The sequence below is a fragment of the Mauremys mutica genome, chromosome 2, assembly GCF_020497125.1.
Source record: "Mauremys mutica isolate MM-2020 ecotype Southern chromosome 2, ASM2049712v1, whole genome shotgun sequence".
NCBI classification, from domain to species: Eukaryota; Metazoa; Chordata; order Testudines; family Geoemydidae; genus Mauremys; species Mauremys mutica.
Genome location: NC_059073.1, coordinates 185,713,947 through 185,734,931, shown reverse-complemented (window position 1 = coordinate 185,734,931; position 20,985 = coordinate 185,713,947). Strand labels below are relative to the sequence as shown.

Sequence of the window (20,985 nt, the reverse complement as noted above, 5' to 3'; positions counted from 1 at the left end):
CAGTTTGGAGAGAGGAGAGAAATGAAAAACCCTTTTGTAAATCTTTACAATCTGCCAGAAGCTGGGGATGGGTGACTTGACGATTACCTGTTCTGTTATTCCCGCTGAAGCACCTGGCATTGGCCACTGTTGGAAGACAGAATCTGGGCTAGCTGGACCATTGGTCTGACCTAGTATGTCCGTGCTTATGTTCTAATGTTCCTTAATATCTATACTACCACCAGAGATCAGAATAAATCTTATGTCTTGCATAGTGAAGAACTGCTCCTAAATAGGTCTTTTCCCCAAAAAACAGAGTAGCACAACTATCTACTAATATTTCTCCTGAAAGACAATCATCATGATTCCAGTGTGAAAAGACATCTTATACAAAGGAGGTGTGTCATTTCCCTTCCTGGACAATTATACCGTAGCCTTTAGTTTTGCATATGGTGCCTAGATATCGTGATATTGGTTGCATTAGAAGTATATCTCAATTTGATTAGAGTCAATAAAAGCAGCCTAAAATTAGGCCAAATTCTTCCCTCAGATTCTCATGCACAACTCTCATTGAAGTTGCACATATTTATCTGAGGGCAGAATTTGTTTTGGTTTGTTGTATAAATTGCCTGCTTATGTGTATGGATTGCTTTGGTTTGTTTTATTGTTCCTCTCTCTCTTGACCATGATTGATGATGGAAATAATTATTTCCAGGCAAGAACAATTTTATTTATTTATTTATTGTTGACCATTCACTAATCACCACTTGCTCTTCTTTACTTTCTGATGGTAAGCCAGATATATTTAGTTTTAATTTCCCTCTTTCTCTGGATGACCAAAATCTCACACCAGATATATAAAAGCGGTACACCACATATGTAAGCATGCAGGCCTTGTAATCTTTATGCGGAGCATTTGCAACATTTAGAAACATTCACTTTCAGACCAGTATATGGATGTGTTTCCCTGTAATCCATTCAGTCAGTGTGCATAGAAAGCAAAGATTAAAGTGACATGCATAGTTCAAAAGCTTTTTCTTAATAGTTTTGGAGAGTTTCCCATCTGAGAATATCAAAGTGTTTTCCCAGCATTAAGCCTCATAAGTTCCCTTGCCCTTTCTCTACACTGGGAGCTACATGGTGTTGTCCCCATTTCACAGCTAGGAAAACTGAGGCATTGTGAGAGAAAGTGACTGGGCCAAGCGTTCACACAGCATGTCACTACCAGCATCTAGAACCTGGATCTCCTGACTACAATCCTATATATTAAGCCCTGAGTTAGCAAAGTAGTTAAACATGCATAACTTTAGGCACATGAGAAGTCCCATTCCACACACTGAAGGTTGTGCTTATGCTTAAGTATTTATTGAATCAGAGCCTTAACCACTAAGGCATCTACTTTAAAGTTATTAAAGCAAAGAGGAGATACTTAAAAAGACAACTAGCTGCAGCCACAGATGTGTCTCAGATCTTAATATAAATCAACACAGGTGATACACGCACTCTAATTTGTACTATTGTGGCATGATAGTTTGAATAAAGCACCAAGGAAGGCATTTTTGCTGCTATGATCAGAATTTTTAGAGAAATCTTTGTAACAGCAAAGCAAAAAACCGTTTACGATCCATACTTTTGGACCCTGATGAAGTTGATGGTGTCCCTTTAAAAAAAGATGTTCACCCTAAGTTGAGAACTTTTAAAATGACATTTGGTGGGTGAGTTTCTTTTGATTTTTCACTTTTTATATTTCTCCTTAACAGAATTAGCCATTTATTTGAATTAGTAGAGCTGGAAAATAAAGCTGAATTGAAATAGTTGGCTGAGTTGACTCAAAAGGAGCTGATTCTTATCCTCATGTATGGTGTTTCTTCTGCAGAAAAACAATGGTGGCCTCTAAATTCATTAGATAGGATAGCTAACCCCTTTTCTGAACATGGTAATTTACTCAACTTATATTTCGTTTCTATTGTTTTAACCATTTGCAACTCCCAGTCATAAACTTGCCCACTAATGACTTTCTCCTGATTAGTTTGATGTTTTTGCATGTATTCACTTTCATAGTCCTTTACTAAGCTTCAGAAATAAAATAAAATAAAATAAAAGCAATTGTACATATCAGAGACAGCACTTCCTACTTGTGTATGTGGCTCTGGTATTACTGGCTGGCTGGAATCAGAACAAATCCACCTCTTATCACACAGATCTGAAAAGGGGTTAGTAAAATGTTGGCTTAGGTGAGAAATTGTCCATGCTTCATAAAAATGGGGCTGGAATGTCAGTACGCTATTAAAATCAGTGCTTTAACTCAAAACAGGAGGGACCCTGAGTATAATTATACTTACCTGAAGACACAGAGGTGTTGTGCCAGTTGAGTTAACTCATGTTTTTGAAATTTTTTGTGCTCCTTACATGGAAGAAACGGCATAAGATACAGATCATTACTATTAAATTGGGAAGCTTGGCAGTTATACTGTGGTTAGAGCTGCATCCTTGGCATGGGCCATTCAGATGGCACATGCACATACCTGGCATTGATTAATTGGCTGGGAAATGTAGCCCAATGAGTTCTCCTTCTTCCAGGTAACAGTTCATATTTCACAAGCACTAAATATTGTCATCTGTATTTGTGCTACACTATCTGAATTGGTGCCAGCAGAAGGCTAAAGCAGTTATTCTGCTTTTCCCTCTGGAGAAGACTTAGAGATTAGATGTTTCTCTGAGAACAAGGAAAGGAGTGTTCCAGGTACAAATAAATAAAAAAAACTTGACACAATTCTGGGAACGGATACAAAATGTAGGCACCTTATGCAAGCGTACTAGTATGATAAGATCACACGGTGTATTGTAGGACAGGATTGGATCATTAGATGCTGACCTTATTTAATACATGACAAACAGCTATTATTGCCCATATTGGGTAATGCTTGCTGAAAGGTAGGCATGGCACTTTAAGTGACCTGTGAGACAGAGACAGATCATGAAAAGTGTACTAAATGGTGATTATACAGAATATTGCCTTTCAGCTGCAGGCAAAGTATTGAGGATTTCTTCTCCAGTGATTGATGGGCGACATCACAGACACCATATTCTCATGGTCACTATGTGGTTGTCTATCACAATATTGGTATTATCTTTGCTGCTTGACAGCTGCAGGAAAAGTCTAGGAAAGACAAGAGAAGTTTTAGACAGTGTTACAGACGTAACAGAAGCCCTTTTATAAGGTCACTCATCCAAGCTTTTGGAAGCGCCTGTGATAACTCAATGATGGCACAGTTGAAGGAGAATGATATCTGATCTTTTGACATTATGAATGGTGTTCAGCAGAGATGTCATCATCCCATTGCTATTTAAACTTTATTGTGCAACAATGTTTAATGAAGCAATATGTGAATTAATCAGGTGGATGGGTTGAGTACATGAGTCTATATTCTGTCATTGTATGAATATGATTGATCGCATGTAGGTCTCTGCTGTGAATGTTGCAGTCACACATCTTCTCTGTTTTGTCGTATTAAATACGTTAGTTGCATGGTTCTGACCTGGAGTTGTGAAGACACTGTCCCACTGCTGTAAAGTGTCCACTATCTGTCTACATAGATAGAAAATCACTACCTCGACAAAGAGTGGTGCCACAGGGTCCCTGGGGATAGACTAAGCCCAGCTCCCCTAAACTAGAGCAGGTGAGTCCACTCCAGCCTGTTAAAGAGGGTTGGGCTACACCTGGGCCAGTGGTTCTTAACCTATTTACCATTGTGGGACACATATGCAGCTCTCTTATGTTTTATGTGGGCCACATCTACACAATATATATATACTACCTGTATGGCCATGAGAATGTCACATGGGCCGCAAGCTGGGTGCTGATTGGACCACAGGTTGACAGTCACTGACCTGAGCCTATGAAGGGCTGTTAGTGGGCAGCGTGGAGAAGAAGACTGAGACAGGCTGTGCCCCGAGGGGAGGAAAGGCCCATACTGGAGTGGAGCTAGCTCCTTTGGTGGGTCCTTAGAGCAAGGGGCCAGGGGTTCAGGAAGGGAGCAAGAAGGGAGCAGAGCTGACTGAGACTGAGACGCGGCTGGGAATGCCAGAGACCACTTGCGAGGCCTGAAGCCTGGGGCCCAGGACTGAGTTAAAAGATGGTTCTGTTTGTTTGCTAACCTCTGTTAAAGAAATAAAGCTCTGTGCAAAAGCCTGGGCATGGCAGGGCATGCTGGGGAGCAGCGTAGCCTGGTGACAGGTGGCCAAACAAATACTTCTGGTACATGTAGGCACTGGTATGTTTTTACACACACACCTTCACCACTTCCCAAAAGCCCTTGCAAAAAAATACTATTTGCACAAATGTTCACAAGAAAGCAAAGAGCAAAGGGTACAAATCACAATATAGAATTTTCAAAAATGTTTGAAAATAATTTTACCTCTGTTTACCCAGCTCCATTTATAAAATTATTTAATTCTCCTTTACTGTATCCTTTTTATGAGTGTATCATCTGAGTTTCTCTCAGAGGCACGTAATCCAAGAGAGAAGTACTGTATTATGGACAGGGTAGTTCTGACTTCATGAACTGGGCAGACAAGACAGCATGCAGAGCCCCTGAACATAGGAAAACTTATCACATTCCATTGTATACCAGGAAAACCAGAGCACTGGTGAATGGGGTGTAGTCTGTTATATGAACCTTTTATTGCCTGTAGCACATTGGTAGATATTTTTGATGAACTTGCCAGTCGCTGCTACAAGCCCAAGTTGATTGCTGCTATGTTTGCATATCCTAATGAAGGGGTACTTCTTCCTGTTCTGCTTCTGGTCTGTGTCAGTTTGTGGTTCTTCTTGGAAGGTCTTAGGGAAGCCACAGAATTATACCTCTTCAAAAGAAAAGGGTAACTGGAATGGCTATTCATTGTTTCATTATTTTAAATAATCTGTTTTATTGTTTCTATCAATGTAACAATCATTAAACAGCAATAATCTGTAGATAATCACAAAAATTACATAACTAAGATTTAATTGTATCTCAAGGGTGCTTTTCTTTTTTCTTCTCACCAACACAACAAAGGACTAGGGTGAAACTAAACACAAAGGGGAAGACCATTAACAGTCGCCTGCGTTTGGACACATGTATGGACTTGTGTATGTTTGACATGACACAGAGGATACATACCCTATTGGACACATTTGTACTGTGACAGGGTCATGCCAGATGGCTACAGGAGAGTGATAGAAGGCAGATATATTAGCCCCAGGTTAAGTAGGTCCCCTTTCCCTGGGTAAGGTAACAGGGAAGGTTCCAGAACAATCAGGAACTTTCTGGAAACAATTAAGGCAGACAGGCTGATTAGAACACCTGCAGCCAATCAAGAAGCTGCTAGAATCAATCAAGGCAGGCTAATCAGGGCAGCTGGGTTTAAAAGGGAGCTAACTTCAATTTGTGATGCACGTGTGAGGAGCTGGGCGCAAGAAGCTGAGAGTGAGAGGGTGTGCTGCTGGAGGACTGAGCAGTACAAGCATTATCAGACACCAGGAGGAAGGTCCTGTGGTGAGGATAAAGAAGGAAAGAAGGTGTTTGGAGGAGGCCATGGGGAAGTAGCCCAGGGAGTTGTAGCTGTCGTGCAGCTGTTGCAGGAGGCACTATAGACAGCTGCAATCCACAGGGCCCTGGGCTGGAACCCAGAGTAGAGGGCGGGCCCAGGTTCCCCCCAAACCTCCCAACTCCTGATCCAACACAGGAAGATCTCTGAGGCTAGCAAAATCTGCCAATAAGCGCAGGACCCACCAAGGTAGAGGAGGAGCTTTGTCACAGTACATAGTACATCCCATAATTATGCCTAAAGTAACTTAGACTTTAGGCTCTTTGGGGCAGGGACTTATTTTTGTTCTGGTCTGCTGACCTAGCACAATGGGGTCTTGGTCCATGGCTCCTTGTTACTACAATAATACAAATCAATAATAATTTATAATAAATAGTAATAGTTGCCTAAATCAATATTGAGCCACCTGTATATAAATGGCCAGATTTTCAAATGTGTGCAGTGTAGTTTTAGCTGTGTCAGTCCCAGGATATTAGAGAGACCAACAGAAGTTGGTCCAATAAAAGACATTTCCTCACCCACCTTGTCTCTCAAATTTTCAAAGATTATCAGTCCCTGCAACTCCTAATGAATTCAGTGAGAGATGCAAGTGTGCGTCTTAATAAAGCAACATTTTCTCCCTGCCTGCTCTCACCTTGCATAACATGGAGTATCAAGCTCACGACCTTTTTTTTCAGCTTCTCATTTTGAAAGGCGATTACAGTGAGAGAGATCCTCAGCTGGAACAAGTCATCATAACTGCATTAAATTAAATACAGCTTCGCCGATTTACACCGGCTCAAAATCTGGTGCAGTGTGCATAAATTATTTGCTTTGGGCAGTCCAGCATTCTCTTCTAGTTTATTTCCACTTTTTTTTTTTACCATGAGCTTCCTCTCATACATTACTTAGAAGGTCTCCTATATACATTCTGCTCTTTGAAGGGCAGAGTACTGCGCTGGCACAAAGACAGTACGTTTCATGTCTCATTACAATACAAGATGCAAGCTGTGGAAGTGATCCAGGATATGGTCTAACAATGCTTTGGCAATCAGTATGGGATTTTCAAGAATCAGCTTTGGAATTCAGGTCCCATAGCCATATCTGCCATATATGCCAAAGCTACTGTTCTTTGTGAAGGTAGAGGGCGATCGTTTCCCCCCTTCTATCATTAATTAAAGTAGGAAAATGCCCTTCTAGGGCAAATTATTCAGAGCAGGCTTCTTATATTCCTATAAAGCAGCTAGCACACTTTTGGTGTTATATAATTAGTAATAGTCATAGATTAATGGTAAGCGCTGAATCTTCAACTGCATATGCAGCAAAATTCTGTGTATCAAGGATTGGGGTCAAATATATAAAACTCTCCTCCACCGTCTTGCTTACAAAATCCTGACAGAGGTTAGGTGGCCCGTGGGTTGTGACCACTGCTTATCGTGCTGACAAGTATAATTTCATTCTGTCTGTTGTATCCATCTGTTGTCTCTTGTCCTCTGTTTATACTGTAAACTCTTTGGAGCAGGGTCGAGCTTCTCCTTATTTTTACAGAGGGCACAATAAAGCTGGGGCCTCTCAGTGCTACTGCATACAAATAATAATATAGTTTTGACCCTGCTGCCATCTGCAAATTTGACACCATCAGCTCAGGATTAAACAAAGACTGTGAATGGCTAGCCAACTACAAAAGCAGTTTCTCCTCCCTTGGTTTTCTCACCTCAACTGCTAGAAGAGGACCTCATCCTCCCTGATTGAACTAACTTTGTTATCTCTAGCCTGATTCTTGCTTGCATATATATATATACACACACACACCTGCCCCTGGAAATTTCCACTACATGCATCCGATGAAGTGGGTATTCACCCACGAAAGCTCATGCTCCAATACGTCTGTTAGTCTATAACAGGGGTCGGCAACCGATGGCTCGCGGCTCGCCAGGGTAAGCACCCTGGCAGGCTGGCCCGGTTTGTTTATCTGCCGCGTCGGCAAGTTCGGCCGATCGCGGCTCCCACTGGCCGCGGTTCGCGGTCCCAGGCCAATGCGGGAGGCAGGAAGCGGCGCGAGCCGAGGGATGTTCTGGCCGCAGCTTCCTGCCTCCCGCATTGGCCTGGGACCGCGAACCGCGGCCAGTGGGAGCCGCAATCGGCCGAACTTGCCAACGCGGCAGATAAACAAACCGGGCCGGCCCGCCAGGGTGCTTACCCTGGCGAGCCGCGAGCCACCGGTTGCCGACCCCTGGTCTATAAGGTACCACAGGACTCTTCGCTGCTTTTACAGATCCAGACTAACACGGCTGCTCCTCTGATACTTGACAAAAGCAAATATTTGCAGCAATTTGTCCTTTGACTTCAAATATTTCAAAGTGCCTCTCTTCCTTCGTGTAACAGATAATAGCCTTTATGTTTTTGCTTGCTGCAAAATAATTTAATTCTTTGCTTCTTTTATTACTAGCTCTTAGACATATGTGGGTTTAAGAGATAATAGGCAATATAATCAGCACTAATTCTGATATCACAACATAATTTTGTATTGTGTTTTGTCTTTCTAGGTGTGTGCCAGTTATCATGGAACATTTTGGTTCTGATAGTTATATCTTCCCCTCTCTCTTTTGTCTCAAATAAATAAGTGGATAATTAGAATAAATGAAATTAGGATAATGAACTGGGGTCGTAAACTGGACTACTGTCAATAGAACTTTTTGATGCTACGGTCATTTTATAATAAAATAGAATGGTCCATAATGCTTAATTTTGTGCTTCTCTTCCTATTGAAGATGCTCCTATTGTAGTTGGACCTTTGGATTTAAAAAATATTCAAATGGTTTTTTAATGGAATAATTTAGATTTTTACAATAATAAGAGTGCACCATGAACCAGATACGCTTTGGCTTTACATTCCCTGAACATATTTATTTTCCTCCTATTTTAGTGATGCAGTCTCCCACCTGTACCACTGCAACATCTAACTTGTTCTCATTCCACTCCACTTTGCACCAACATTGATGGGAAGCTCTCCCCATCACCCAAGATTCTAATACTGCAATACTTACTCAAGCAAAACTCCCTTACATATCAGAGGGAGTTTTGCCTGAGGGAGAGCTGCAATGTTTAGTACAACTTCTAGGCCCATCTGAGTAAGAGAGAGTTACCTATTGTTTATTTAGGTCCAATACTTTGCCTTCTCTCCATCTTTGCATAAGTAGTGGCTTTATTACAGCAACAACCTTAGAGCCAAACATAATTGCAACCCTTCTGGGGACTGCTACATGGATCGAGAAGGTGCTGAGAATAAAGTACAGTAGAACCTCAGTTATGAACACCTTGGGAATGGAGGTTGTTCATAATTCTGAAAAGTTTGTGATTCTAAACAAAACATTCGTTATTCTTTCAAAAGTTTACAACTGAACATTGGCTTAATACAACTTTGAAACTTTACTATGCAGAAGAAAAATGCTGCGTTTAACCATTTTAATTTAAATGAAACAAGCACAGGAATAGTTTCCTTACGTCGTCAAATCTTTATTTTTAAACTTTCCCTTAATTTTTTTAGTAGTTTACATTTAATACAGTATTGTACTGTATTTTTTTTTGGTCTCTGCTGCTGCCTGATTGCCTACTTCTGGTTCCAAATATGGTGTGTGGTTGACCCGTCAGTTCATAACTCTGGTGTTTGTAACTCTGAGGTTCTACTGTAGTATGAATCTCCCCAATGAAGAAGAGAGTTTTGACTTTTCTGTACTCCTGCCACTTGCTGGTCTGAGGTGTAATATCCCAAGGGGCAACTTGAATCTCAGTCTCTTATGTAGCATGACAATATGCTGAAGGCCTGACTCACTGGAAGGACTCCCAGTGATTTCAGTGTGCGTTGGCTCAGGCCTCAAGTGACTAAAATTCAGTGAGCTAAATTAATCCCTCAGTTATTTTGGTGTAATTCTGGAGTAACTATGTTGCGTCCAGTGAACACTGAATTTACAATGTTAGGAATTCCTTTAAAAATTAAAAAGTAAGATGCCTAAATTGCTAAAAGCTGCACAAAGTGAATATTATTTTGAACACTAGTTAGTGAACCTTTTGTCAACTTCCCCTGTAAAGTTTTAGGTTTTTCTAGGGGAATGGTTAACAATTGGAATGAGGCCCTTCATTGGAATATTAATCTTGCAATCTCTGTTGTGCAGTATGTTTGTCTAGCTTTGTAATACATTATTCTGATTGTCTTAATGTAAAGAGATAAAACAGGAAGGAACTGCCAAACTCACTGTACAGTGTAAAAGATGCTTAGAGGGAAAATGTTAATGTTTCTTCCCTTCCTTGCTTTCCCCTTTTACAGTGATGGCTACATTTTATCTTTAGCCAGAAGATGCTAACATCATTTCCTCTCTGTGGATTGGCTGGCAAGTGATGTGAAAAGAACAAAGTACTTTGTGAACATCACTTCCCCCTCTCAATCCCCTCCAGCATCCTTCAGAAAAACATTGACACCACAGCCTTCAGTGATTTAAGAATCCAGGCTCAATCTCAAAACCTGGTTTGCAATTAGTGAAACATCGCTTCCTTGGGTCAGCGGATGTATTTATAACCCTAAAGGGCTGACATCTTTTTTTCTCACACAGTGGTATTTGCAAGGTAAAATTGTAAATACCTTAAGAAAAGCAGGAAAAATATGGAATTAATCACAACCCCAAACTGATCACACTGTGATGATGCTGTTGTCTCATAAGATGCCACAGTTGTACCTTTGCAGTCTGTTTCTGCTTATGATTGTTCTGACTGCACCACCTCCTGTTAAATCAAAGTTGCATGTGTCCTACAGATTTTCTTAGTAATTTGGCTTGCTATTTAAAATCCTACAGGAAACAATTCATCCTCCTTTATTACAAAGTGTAAGAAGTCTGGTATATCTTAGAAACAGCTTAAATGATTTAAACACAGTTTTCATTGGAAGTTGATGATTCAGGAGTTTGGGAATAGAACACAGAACTTTGTGTATTGCACCCATCACTGTGGTGTCTGGATGCAATACATAGATTAAAATGATTGCCAACAACCAGTGCAGTCTCTACCTCAATCCCTTTCACCCCTGGATTGGGAAAATACCCCTACCCATGGGCCTAATTTATGAAAAATTGAAATCCAGTGTTAACAAACATGCCTTGCACTACTTCCTAAAAATACCCTACCAGGGGCTTTGATAGACCTAATTGTCATCAGAGTATAGAAGACCATTTTCTCTCTTTTGTGTTGTTTCCTCTATTCGTGAAATGATCTAATTTAGTGTTGGTTTTTAGCTGTGGCTGTTGAAATGTTTTTTATTTGTTCAGCAAGCACCTTTGTGGAAGCTATATATACTTTTGTGTGAGTGGAAGGCACTGGAGTTGGGATTTCTGTTCTGCTAGGCTTTTGGGTCATTGTTTCTGACATCTGCCCTGAGACTAGTGTTCCAAATAGACTGAATTTCATTCTTCATTCTACTTCAGTGTCTGTTTCCCTTGTAGTGTTTCAGACAGGAATCCAGGTCCCACCCTGGCATCCTCCTCTTTATTTATCTGCTACTAACCCTTGGTGTGGAAAAGTCATTTGTGTGACACTGCAGTCTGTTGAGTGGTTTGGGATGGACCATGCATTTATTGTGTCAAGGTGTAAATACCTACTCTGTATGCTCTGCGAAGCATTGATTGACTAAAAAAACAGCTAGGCATTATGAGTAATAATTTAATTATTGCCCCTATAATTCTGTGATATATTACTTGGCTGTTTACTTTAGCAAATTTCTAATCGCTGTAATATATGAAATACAGAAAAAAGGTAGTATATGCACCAGAATTATCAAGACACTCTCAGAGCATCACTGTGCTCAAGTACACAGATTGGAACCCAGGGTTGTGGTGTTCATGGGAGGGTAAAAAGGATACTACAAACATGGAAAGTTTTTAGTGGAATTGAGGCAAAGGCACAACTTGGTACCCATAGGGAAAAAGCTAATTACAGCCCCTTGAGTTGGGTAGAGAGGGGAAAAGATTATGTGATGCCAGTAATAAGCTTGTCTTTTCTCGCCTCCCCTTCGGCTGCAAGTTTTGTGTTGCACCTCATAGAATCTCACCTTATGAAATTAGGAGCCTTAGTTATTTCAGCCAGGGGTTATACCTAAGATAATATTTTTAGAGTTACACTGACCAAATTAGTGAGCTACATACTGGCATTGTGAGCTACACATCAGTAACCATAATGTGTTGCTGATTCATGTGAACATTAAAGATTTGGTTTATGGGTGTATTAAATCAATATTTAGCATCTTTAATCTTATCTATTGCTATGGTTTGAAAAAATAAGGCTACAGAGTTATATGTTTGATGCTCTTTCTTCCCACTTAGCAAGGTTAGGAGATCAAAATATTTACATTTTTCTCATACTGCAGATACCATCTTAAATACTGAAAAGAAATGCCTTGAAACCTGCAAAAGCCTTTTAAAGCCCATTGACTAAGAAATGTAAAAATCCTACTTACTAGATGGTGATATTTAATAATAAACGAATGGCTCTTTAAAGTCCATAGTCTGAAACTACTGTTTTGTTTTGACCTGAGATACCATGCATAATGTAACTTTAAAACGGTTATAGTACCTCACCATGAATGTAGTACCCTTGATAATTTTAGAACTGTGTAGACACTGTGGAAACTAAATAAGGGATTGTTTGGCAGTTTCATGCTCTTGTTTCACCCTTATCCTCCCCAAAGGTACAAATTAGACCTGAGCCAATAATTGATTTTTTGGGGGAGGGGCTGAACCACAAAATCTGGGGTGGGGGAAAGCAGTTTGGTTTGAACTGAAACAGATTTTTTCCCTATGGCCAAGACAGTGCTGGTTTTCCAACTTTCTTGTGCTGTCAATTCAGCCTCCCATATTCCTTCCTTTCTATCCCGACCTGGTCAGGCAGAATCATGGTCACACTCTGCATCTCGTGGCGTGACTGTTCCATGGTTGAATGAGGAGGAAGAGCAATGTTCAGCAGCTGTTCAGTAGTCCTATTCAGTATTAGAAAACCCTCAACCAGGATGGCCTATTCGGCAAAGTGGAAGCGTTTTTCAGTGTGGTCATTGGCCCACAGAGTTCAGCCAATGTTGACTAGTATCCATGACATCTTGAAGTATTTGCTGCATCTGCAGTCATTGGGCCTTACACTTTGCTCATGCAGCTAACAGCAATCTCAGCCTTTCATCCACCCATTCATGGAAGATTGGTGCTTCCAATTCTTTGTTTCCATCCGCTGGTGCAAGAACCAGTTCCCCTGTGGGACCTTAATGTGGTCTTAATGGTTCTGATGGGACCTCCTTTGGTATCCTATCCTTTTCCTCTCTTATGTCAAAAAACTGCATTCCTCGTGGCAATAACATCTTCAAAGAGAGTGTGTGAGTTGCAGGCTTTGATGGTAGAGCCTCCTTATATGCAGTTCTCCAAAGACAAAGTGATGTTGTGGCTCCACCTGAAATTTGTGTCTGAAGTGGCCCCTCGGTTTAATTTAAACCAGGCGGTATATTTCCCTGTGGTTTTTGACACATTCATCTCCAGAGAAGGCAGTGTCTTCACATATTGGATATCAGATGATGTCTGGTCTTTTATCTGGACAAGACTAAACCTTTTCAAGCTTTGTCTCGTCTGTATGTGTCATGTGCAGACTGTATGAAAGGACATGCAGTCTCCTCACAGACAATCTGTACATGGATAACTTCCTGAATGCAGACTGCATACAAAATGACTTCAGCTATGACCTCTCTATGGGTGCAAGCTCATTCTATGAGAGCACAAGCTACGTCAATAGCTTAAATGACATCTCTATATTAGATATTTGCAGGGCTGTGACATGGTCGTCGATGCATATGTTTATGAACCATTATGCCATTACCGTGACATCCAGAACACATGCAAGCTTTGGGAAGGCAGTCCTTCGGTCCTTGTTTAAATAGACTGTGTGCCCTATTCCCTGGCGGTACTGCTTGTGAATCACCTATGTGAAATACATGGCTGCATTTAATTGAAGAAGTGGAAGGAACGGTTACTTATTGTAATTGTGGTCCTTTGAGATGTGATGCAGACGTGTAGTCCACAACCCCGTCCATCCCCTCTGCATTGGAGTCTGGGTGTTTGATGAAAAGGAACTGGGGGGGGGTCGGGATGGTGCCGCCTCATATAGCCAGAGGAAGAGGGCTATGGCCACGAGGCACGAGCACTGCCCCTCTACAAGTACTGCTAGGCAGAAATCTCTGGTTCCAATATGCTGTGTGCATACACACTCAAGTGAAATACACGTCTGCATCACATCTTGTAAGTAGGCATTACAGTAAGTAAGCATTTCTTTCAAAACAAGTTGAAATGATTCATTTCAAAATGGCTGAAATCAACTATTTTGCTTTTTTAAAAAATCCATTTTTTTTCCGGTTGCCACAAATTTGATCCAAATTTATGAATAGTTTCTTTCCCTCCAAAAAAATCATTTTGGGGGCAAATTGACCATTCTACATAAAAGTCCTGCTTTAGTACAAATCAGCAGTCCAAGTGCTTTCAGTATCATTTTATGTTGAAGTGCGCATCACACCCAGAGCCTCATCCGCTGCCAACAAATCTAATTGACAAAGAGATGAAAACAGTTAACAGCATCTAAATCCATTGTCCACTAAAGTGATTAACGTCACCAACCAGTTTGGTCATGTGGTTTTACACATACCTATTTCCCCAATATTTTTTTTGTCTGTTTTTACTCCATTTGGAGCCAAATGAACCCAGAAAATGTGTAATTTTATAACTGAATTAAAAACATCCTCCCATTGCCAAAATTATATGAGGCCATAACCTACAATTTAAAAGGAAAAAAATATATAATCACCTCTTCCTCCAGGTCTTGCTTGCTGGATTATGCCCAGCAGCCATCTAATGGTCTAGTATCCACACAGTAGGCTGACAGCAGCAGAGAAAACTCAAAAAGTCAGACTGTGCTTCAGTAAATCCATATACGGAAACCTTATTAGGCTGAAACAGTCACATTGGCCCTAAGGGTTTACAGGATTTATAGCATACCAGATACAAGCTGAATGGAAGAATAAATGGACTTAGTAGACCACCACGGATAGCCATGACCAACAGTTAGCATGCTGAGATCACAAAATGGCCCTTTGCTTAATGGAGGAGATAGTGGAATTACAGATGGGTAGTTTTTAAAGCTCAACATCTCACACTGGTTTTGTCCATTGGAAGTTGTATGTGACTTCGCTCCCAGATACCTCCATATGGATCCAGTCAGCAGTGACCCGTGTGACTGAGCCTAAAGTTCTAAGGAAAGTCAAAAGTTATGGCCTACAGTAAGATGTCCTTGGATCTTAAGTTGCAAGCTTTTCAGAGAAGAGACTCTGCTTAAACATTTGTGCAGCGCATAGCTCAAGAGACCTTGTCTGGGCCCTAAATATAAAATTGATTAATAGTTTTAAATTATAATTAAACAATAAAAATCATCCCCAGATACTCCTTATTTAATTGAGTTTTGCACCACATTATTAGAAGGCCATCTATAAGCATCTGATTTTCATTAGTTCCTTCACTGCTTTCTTAAAACAAGGGGTCACTAGACAGTCTGGTGATTAGGGTGCTAACCTGGGACTTGGAAAACCTGGGTTTAAGACCCTGTTCTTCCATGGACTGCTTGAGTGATCTTGAGAAAGTGACAGAGGCCCAATTTTTTTAAAGAGAGAAGGTAGGTGAGGTAATATTTTTTATTTGACCAACTTCTGTTACTGAGAGAGGCAAGTTACTAGCTTACCCAGAGCTCTTCTGGCTACCATAACACTACATACAGCCTTTTAAAGGTATTTAGGTATTACGCCTCTCAGAGCTGCAACTCCCATTTTCATAAGTGACTTAAACACCTGAATGTGACTGTCTGTATCCCTATGTTCACCCCTTTTTACAAAATGTATCATAGCCCTGTAAAAGTATGCCTTGTGAGGTATCATTTGAAAACTTATAATTTGCTGATCATTATTGTCTTGGTAAACTATGTGTGGCAGCATTGCATGTAAAGTTATAGGATTCTTCTGTATGGTACTACTAAACATGTTCCAAGTCTGGGGGCAGCAGCCACAAACCAGTTCCCCAGAGCCAATGCCCAATACCTCATCCAGGTGTCAGTAAAATCAAATGGACCATCACCTGGTTAAGTGGCCATTTTTTGGCAGGAAAGAGGATGTGGGTGAAAATCTACTTCTTGACAAAGAAACAGCTGGGGGGTTGGAGTCCACACAGATTTTCTGTCTTCTGAATCCCAACTGGAGATGGTTCTCAAAGAAGAGAAAGAACTATAAATGGAGAGAGGAGACACTCCAAATTATTCCACCCTTTCTGTCTACCCATGGCATCCACAACACCTGATGAGCAAAGGGAATAGCTTTGGACTGGGGGAGGGATCCTGACTGACAGAGATTCAGCCAATAAAACTGCTTAAACGTGTGGTGAGAGAGACTTTGCTTGAGTTCTTTCAGCTTGTTAAGTGAGGGCTTAGCATTGTTTTACATTTATTTTCTTGTAACCAATTCTGACTTTTATGCATCATCACTTGTAATCACTTAAAATCTCTCTTTCTGAAGTTAATACATTTATTTTACTGATTTATCTAAACCAGTGTGTTTGTATTGAAGTGTTTGGGAAACTCCACTTGGGATAACAGGATTTGTGCATATCATTTGTTAATAAAATGACGGACTTAACATGAGTATGTATTGTCCAGGAGAGAGCTGGGCAGTATAAGACGTACGTTTCTGGGGGAAAGTCAGGGACTGGGAATTTGCTGGTATTGCTCTGCAGTATAATTCACGAGTGGCTGGCTGTAACACTCATACAATATAACTGAGAGTAACTTGCATGCTGGAGGCTGTGTGAGAGCAGACTAGGAATGGTAGCTCTCACAGCAAAGCAGTGTGAAAGGCCCCCCCAGGCTGGTGAACTGAGGGGACATATCTGTTCATCAGTCCAGAGTGTACCCTGGTAGTGTCACAATGAATCTTATTAAAAGTCAATTGCCCTTTATCTTTCTGTGTCTCAGTTCCTAATCTGAAAACAGGGATAATAGTATTTTCGTAACTCGTAGGATGTTGTGAGGATAAATACATTAAAGATTGTGAGGCTCTCAGATACTGATAATGGGCACTATAAGTACCATAGTTAGACAGACCAACTATATATATGTCCTTGAAGCAATAGTTTTTGGGACAATGATTTTTCTTGGAATGCGACAAATGTGTTTTAGGAACTGGTGATCTGTGTCTCACTTACTTTCCTGCCTACTGATGTGATAAGACAGTAATGCTCGGATTCTTTTAGAGCCGTGGTTCTCAAAATTATTTGATCGGGCCCCTCTTCTTTGTGTCTGTAGTTGTTTACACCTCCCATCCAAGTACATGTATCATCACTCAGCTCTGAAGACAGCACTGCGCCAGCAGCAGCACAGAAGTAAGGGCAGCAATGTGAAAAGTGATATTGACAAATATCACTTTTCACAGCAGACTTAGTTCCTGATTGCCACCCTTACTTCTACACTGCTGCCACTCCGGGGCTGACAGTCACAGCCCCACTGCCTCCAGGTGAGAGATGGGAAGTGGGGTGAGGAGAGCCTGAGCCTGGGCTGCCTCCAGGCGAGGGAATAAGGGGGGGGGGGAAGGAGAGCCAGAACTTGCACCTCCCTTGACACATTCCCACGTCTCCCTTGGGAGGCCTGCCCCATAGTTTGCGAACTGCTGTTTAGAGTGTCCTGTCTCTGCACGGATACGTGTTAAATATAAAGCAGGCAAAAATTATTATATTGGTAGAGTGACCACATTGCTCTATTTAATGACATATTCTTCAAGCCCTTGGTTAGCTTTCAACAGATAAAACGAATAAAAGTTACAAATACCCAATCTTACAGAGCCTTGCTCGATCCTGGTATGTTGGAGTGTGGCTGTTCTGCCATGTCCTGCTACCAATTTCTCCCTTCTTCAGTACCTCTTAATAACTCACTGTCCACAGATAATAAATGGGACCCCAGTAGGGGAATGTTTTAATTGAGTCTTTATATACTGGCCCAAACCCCAGTTAATTCACTCTTTCCCTTTAGGCAGGGAATCACCAGCCCTTCTTCCCAGAGGTAAGTCCCAGGAGTCTCCCAAAAGTCTCTCAGGCTTTCCTTGGCTGGAGCTCAGTCTTCCAGTTCAGACTTTCAGGCCCAAATCTATCTGTCACTCTGGGTCTCTAGCAAGAGCCTCCTGTTCGCTGCAGCTCCTCTCTGTCACAGTGCCCTTGGTCTCAAGGTATACCTTGCAGGAGCTTTTCACATTCTCTATGCGGACTCACACACTTCTATTGCCGTTTATAAGCAGGGATCTTCAAAATCCCTTTAGCTGTGGAAAAATGCGGCTCAGTTCGGGCTGTCAGTCCTAGGCAGCAGGGCTCCCCATTGTGGCTAGGGGAACTAAAGTTCAGTGTTTCATTTTAATCGCAGAAAAACATGGATTTTTATGGGGTATTTTTAATCAGAGAATTTTGTTTTCTTTATCATGGAAAACTAGGATCCCTGTTTATAAGTCAGCCACCAGGATCTCTCCCAGGTCTGGCTCATTCTGTAATCAGCGTTAGCTAGCTTCAGTCATCAAGGGGTGAGCCACGCTTTTACAATCACCCTTTTCTCCAGCTTTAAATCCATGGCTTTGGAGGACTGAGAATAGAATAGTTTTAACCCATGACAGCCATTCCGATACAATTCCTCTCCGCTGACCATGCACAATCCTGTCCGTTTAAAAGTTCTCCTTCTTTCAGTGTTTTTTATATGTGAGACTCTGCATTATTTGGTGAAATTTACCTTGCAGGGGAGAAGGCTTTGTCAGAAGTCAGGTCTGTGGGTGTTTATATGAGAGCGTGTAACTGCTCCCACTGTGTGCTTTGGAAATTATCTCATAGACAAACCCTCCTCTCTGTTACTGAGAAATCTATGGATGAAACTACTGAAGTCAACGGGAATTGCCAGTGATTTCAGCTGGATGAGAATTTCATCATAGAAAGCAAAGTTGGGCCTTTTCTGGACTCAAAGAATAAATGATGGGAGGCCCAGCTCATTGATAGAGTTTTTGTTTTCTTGTTAGCAGGTTACAAACTCAATGCTCCCCTCCTAGAATACAAAAGGGCCATTTTATGATAGAGTTTTCTGGGACAGCTAAGTATAAACACGCTTCTCCCAGGTTCCATGCTTAATTAATTTCAATCTGTTTAATGCTATTAAATAGAAATATTATAAGAAATGAAAAAGAAAGCAGGGAAAAATCATATCCTATTGTGTGAGAGGGAGGATGAGCTTGAAATCTGACCATGTTAAACACTCACAAGTAATAAACAATAAATACTGTGTTAGGAGATGAGGTTCTCAGATCATTAGATTCAGTGTCTATCATGCTTTGACCAGGGACTATCTAGGGGGTGTGAGGAATGTATTGTCATGTTTGTTACGCACTTTGGAGCCTCAGTTTTGGAGTTAAGACTGAGCTGCAATTAATGGGGAGAGTGCTGTCCTATCAGTGAACTGCTAGGCCAACTGGCTGTGCAGAACTTTTATTTATGTGGCTCAAATAACTTCATTCTCTCATATTGTTGCCATTGCTGCCTCAAGCCAAAATGCAGTGCTTACATCTGGTACAGTGGCATGCAGCACATCTGGAAATACTGTGAGCTGCTGAATGACAAGTTACTTTCTTTTCTTTCAGTTCCGTCTGGTGGTAAAAACAGCACTGAAACTGCAGCTGGTGTTTGTGGAGTATACAGAATCCAATGCACCACTTTTAATCCAAGCAGTATCCACAGTAGATGAGAAGAGAGGTGAGTAGCTGATAATATAGAGTGAAATCTAGGCTTCACTGAGAGTTTTGCCATTGATTTCAGTGAGGCCAAGATTTCAGCTGTGGTGTGTGGTTTGTCTGTTCATCCTAGAGGAATCTTCCTCAGTGATTATTTGTCCCACAGTCATTTTACAAAACTGCTGCTTGATTTTTTTTAAACATGTTTAAAGTATTAATATAACACGGAGTCACTGTGAGAAGTACTTTCTTCTCTAAATAATTCCATGGGTTTCATTAGGGCTGCTGGTGGGGTAAGATACCATTTAACATGAATAAGCATATCAGAATCTGTAACATAGTGAAAATATACATTAAAGACATTGATGAAACCTGTCTTCAGTGTTACCAGCAAGTCGAAGTTACTTTGTTTTCCTACTAAGATTCTAAGACTATATGGAACTTCTCCATAATGAGTCTATCTAAGGTCCAATATCTATCTCTATGGGATTTACTGGGATATCTAGAGGCCTCACAATTTTTAGTGTAATAATTTTCACAACATCCCCATGAGGTAGGGAAAAGCGGTTATTCCCATTTTACAGATGAGAGACTGAATGACTTACCCGGTCACAGAAGAAGTCTGTGGCAAAGCAAGGAACTGAACTCTGGTCTCCCAAGTTGTGAGTGAGTGGGTGAGTGCCCTAACCACAGGATCATGCTTTCTCTTCCTGCTTAAAAGTGTCTATCTAACATGGAGAAAAAACACGTCATCAGTGTTGTCCTTTTGTCATCCAAAAAACCTAAACAAACGTAGTGCCAGTTTGAACGGTACATAGACAATGTTCTGTTTGTTGCATTGCTGTAATATCCTCCAGCAGACATTATGCTGAGACCTGTCATCCTTTACGTCCAGAAAAAAAACTTGAATTAAAAAATGTGCACACAATAAAAAACGAACAAAAATGTTATGGTGGGGTTTTTTTGGGTGGTTCTTCCCACAAAAATATTGCAGAACTCTAAGGATGTGCTCTTTTGATTTGAACTGTTCCTTTGACTCCAGGAAGGTTTGTGAGGCTGCAGACCCATTGTTGTGGTCTCACACACATGGAGATTAAAACAAAGTTCCCATCCTTGGAAGTTTCGCCTTGCTGCTGAACTTCTTCAAATGACTCGTTATGGTTAAATTAAAAAAAATGATTGGTGAGAACAGACGCAGGGTATGGTATGTTAGAGAGAGAAGAGAAAGTTACCAGTTTTCACTTTTAACTATCAGAATGGGTGTGTTGAAAAGATTAAAAAAGAGCCATAAATCCTCTGTGGCTGGGTGGAAGGCAAGGGGATACTTTAAAAATGTGGACTGTTCAGGTTGGTTTTCTGTTTTGAATTAAAACCCATAAACCTTAGAATGCTATACAGCAGAAATGTACTTATAGTGCTCATGTAATAGTGAGTTCTATGATTTATTTTTACAGCCAATTGTAGTATTTCCTCAGCCCTCTGAACTCACTTATAGTCTCAATATGTTCAAATCACCAGCTGTTCCCATGCTAGCAAACACCATTAAACAATGTGGGGGGGGGGACATGCTACCATGTGCCATC

The 20,985-nt window shown here is 41.0% G+C and overlaps 1 protein-coding gene across 13 annotated transcripts in view; it reads left to right on the top strand.

Moving 5' to 3' along the window:
- FHOD3 (formin homology 2 domain containing 3) overlaps positions 1-20,985 on the top strand; it is a 650,322-nt gene that overhangs the window by 444,460 nt on the left and 184,877 nt on the right. For all 13 annotated transcript variants that reach the window (XM_045007832.1, XM_045007840.1, XM_045007828.1 and 10 more), the window contains one exon: positions 19,313-19,424. In XM_045007832.1, the coding sequence (XP_044863767.1) occupies positions 19,313-19,424 (112 nt within the window). The remainder of the gene's footprint in view (positions 1-19,312; positions 19,425-20,985) is intronic.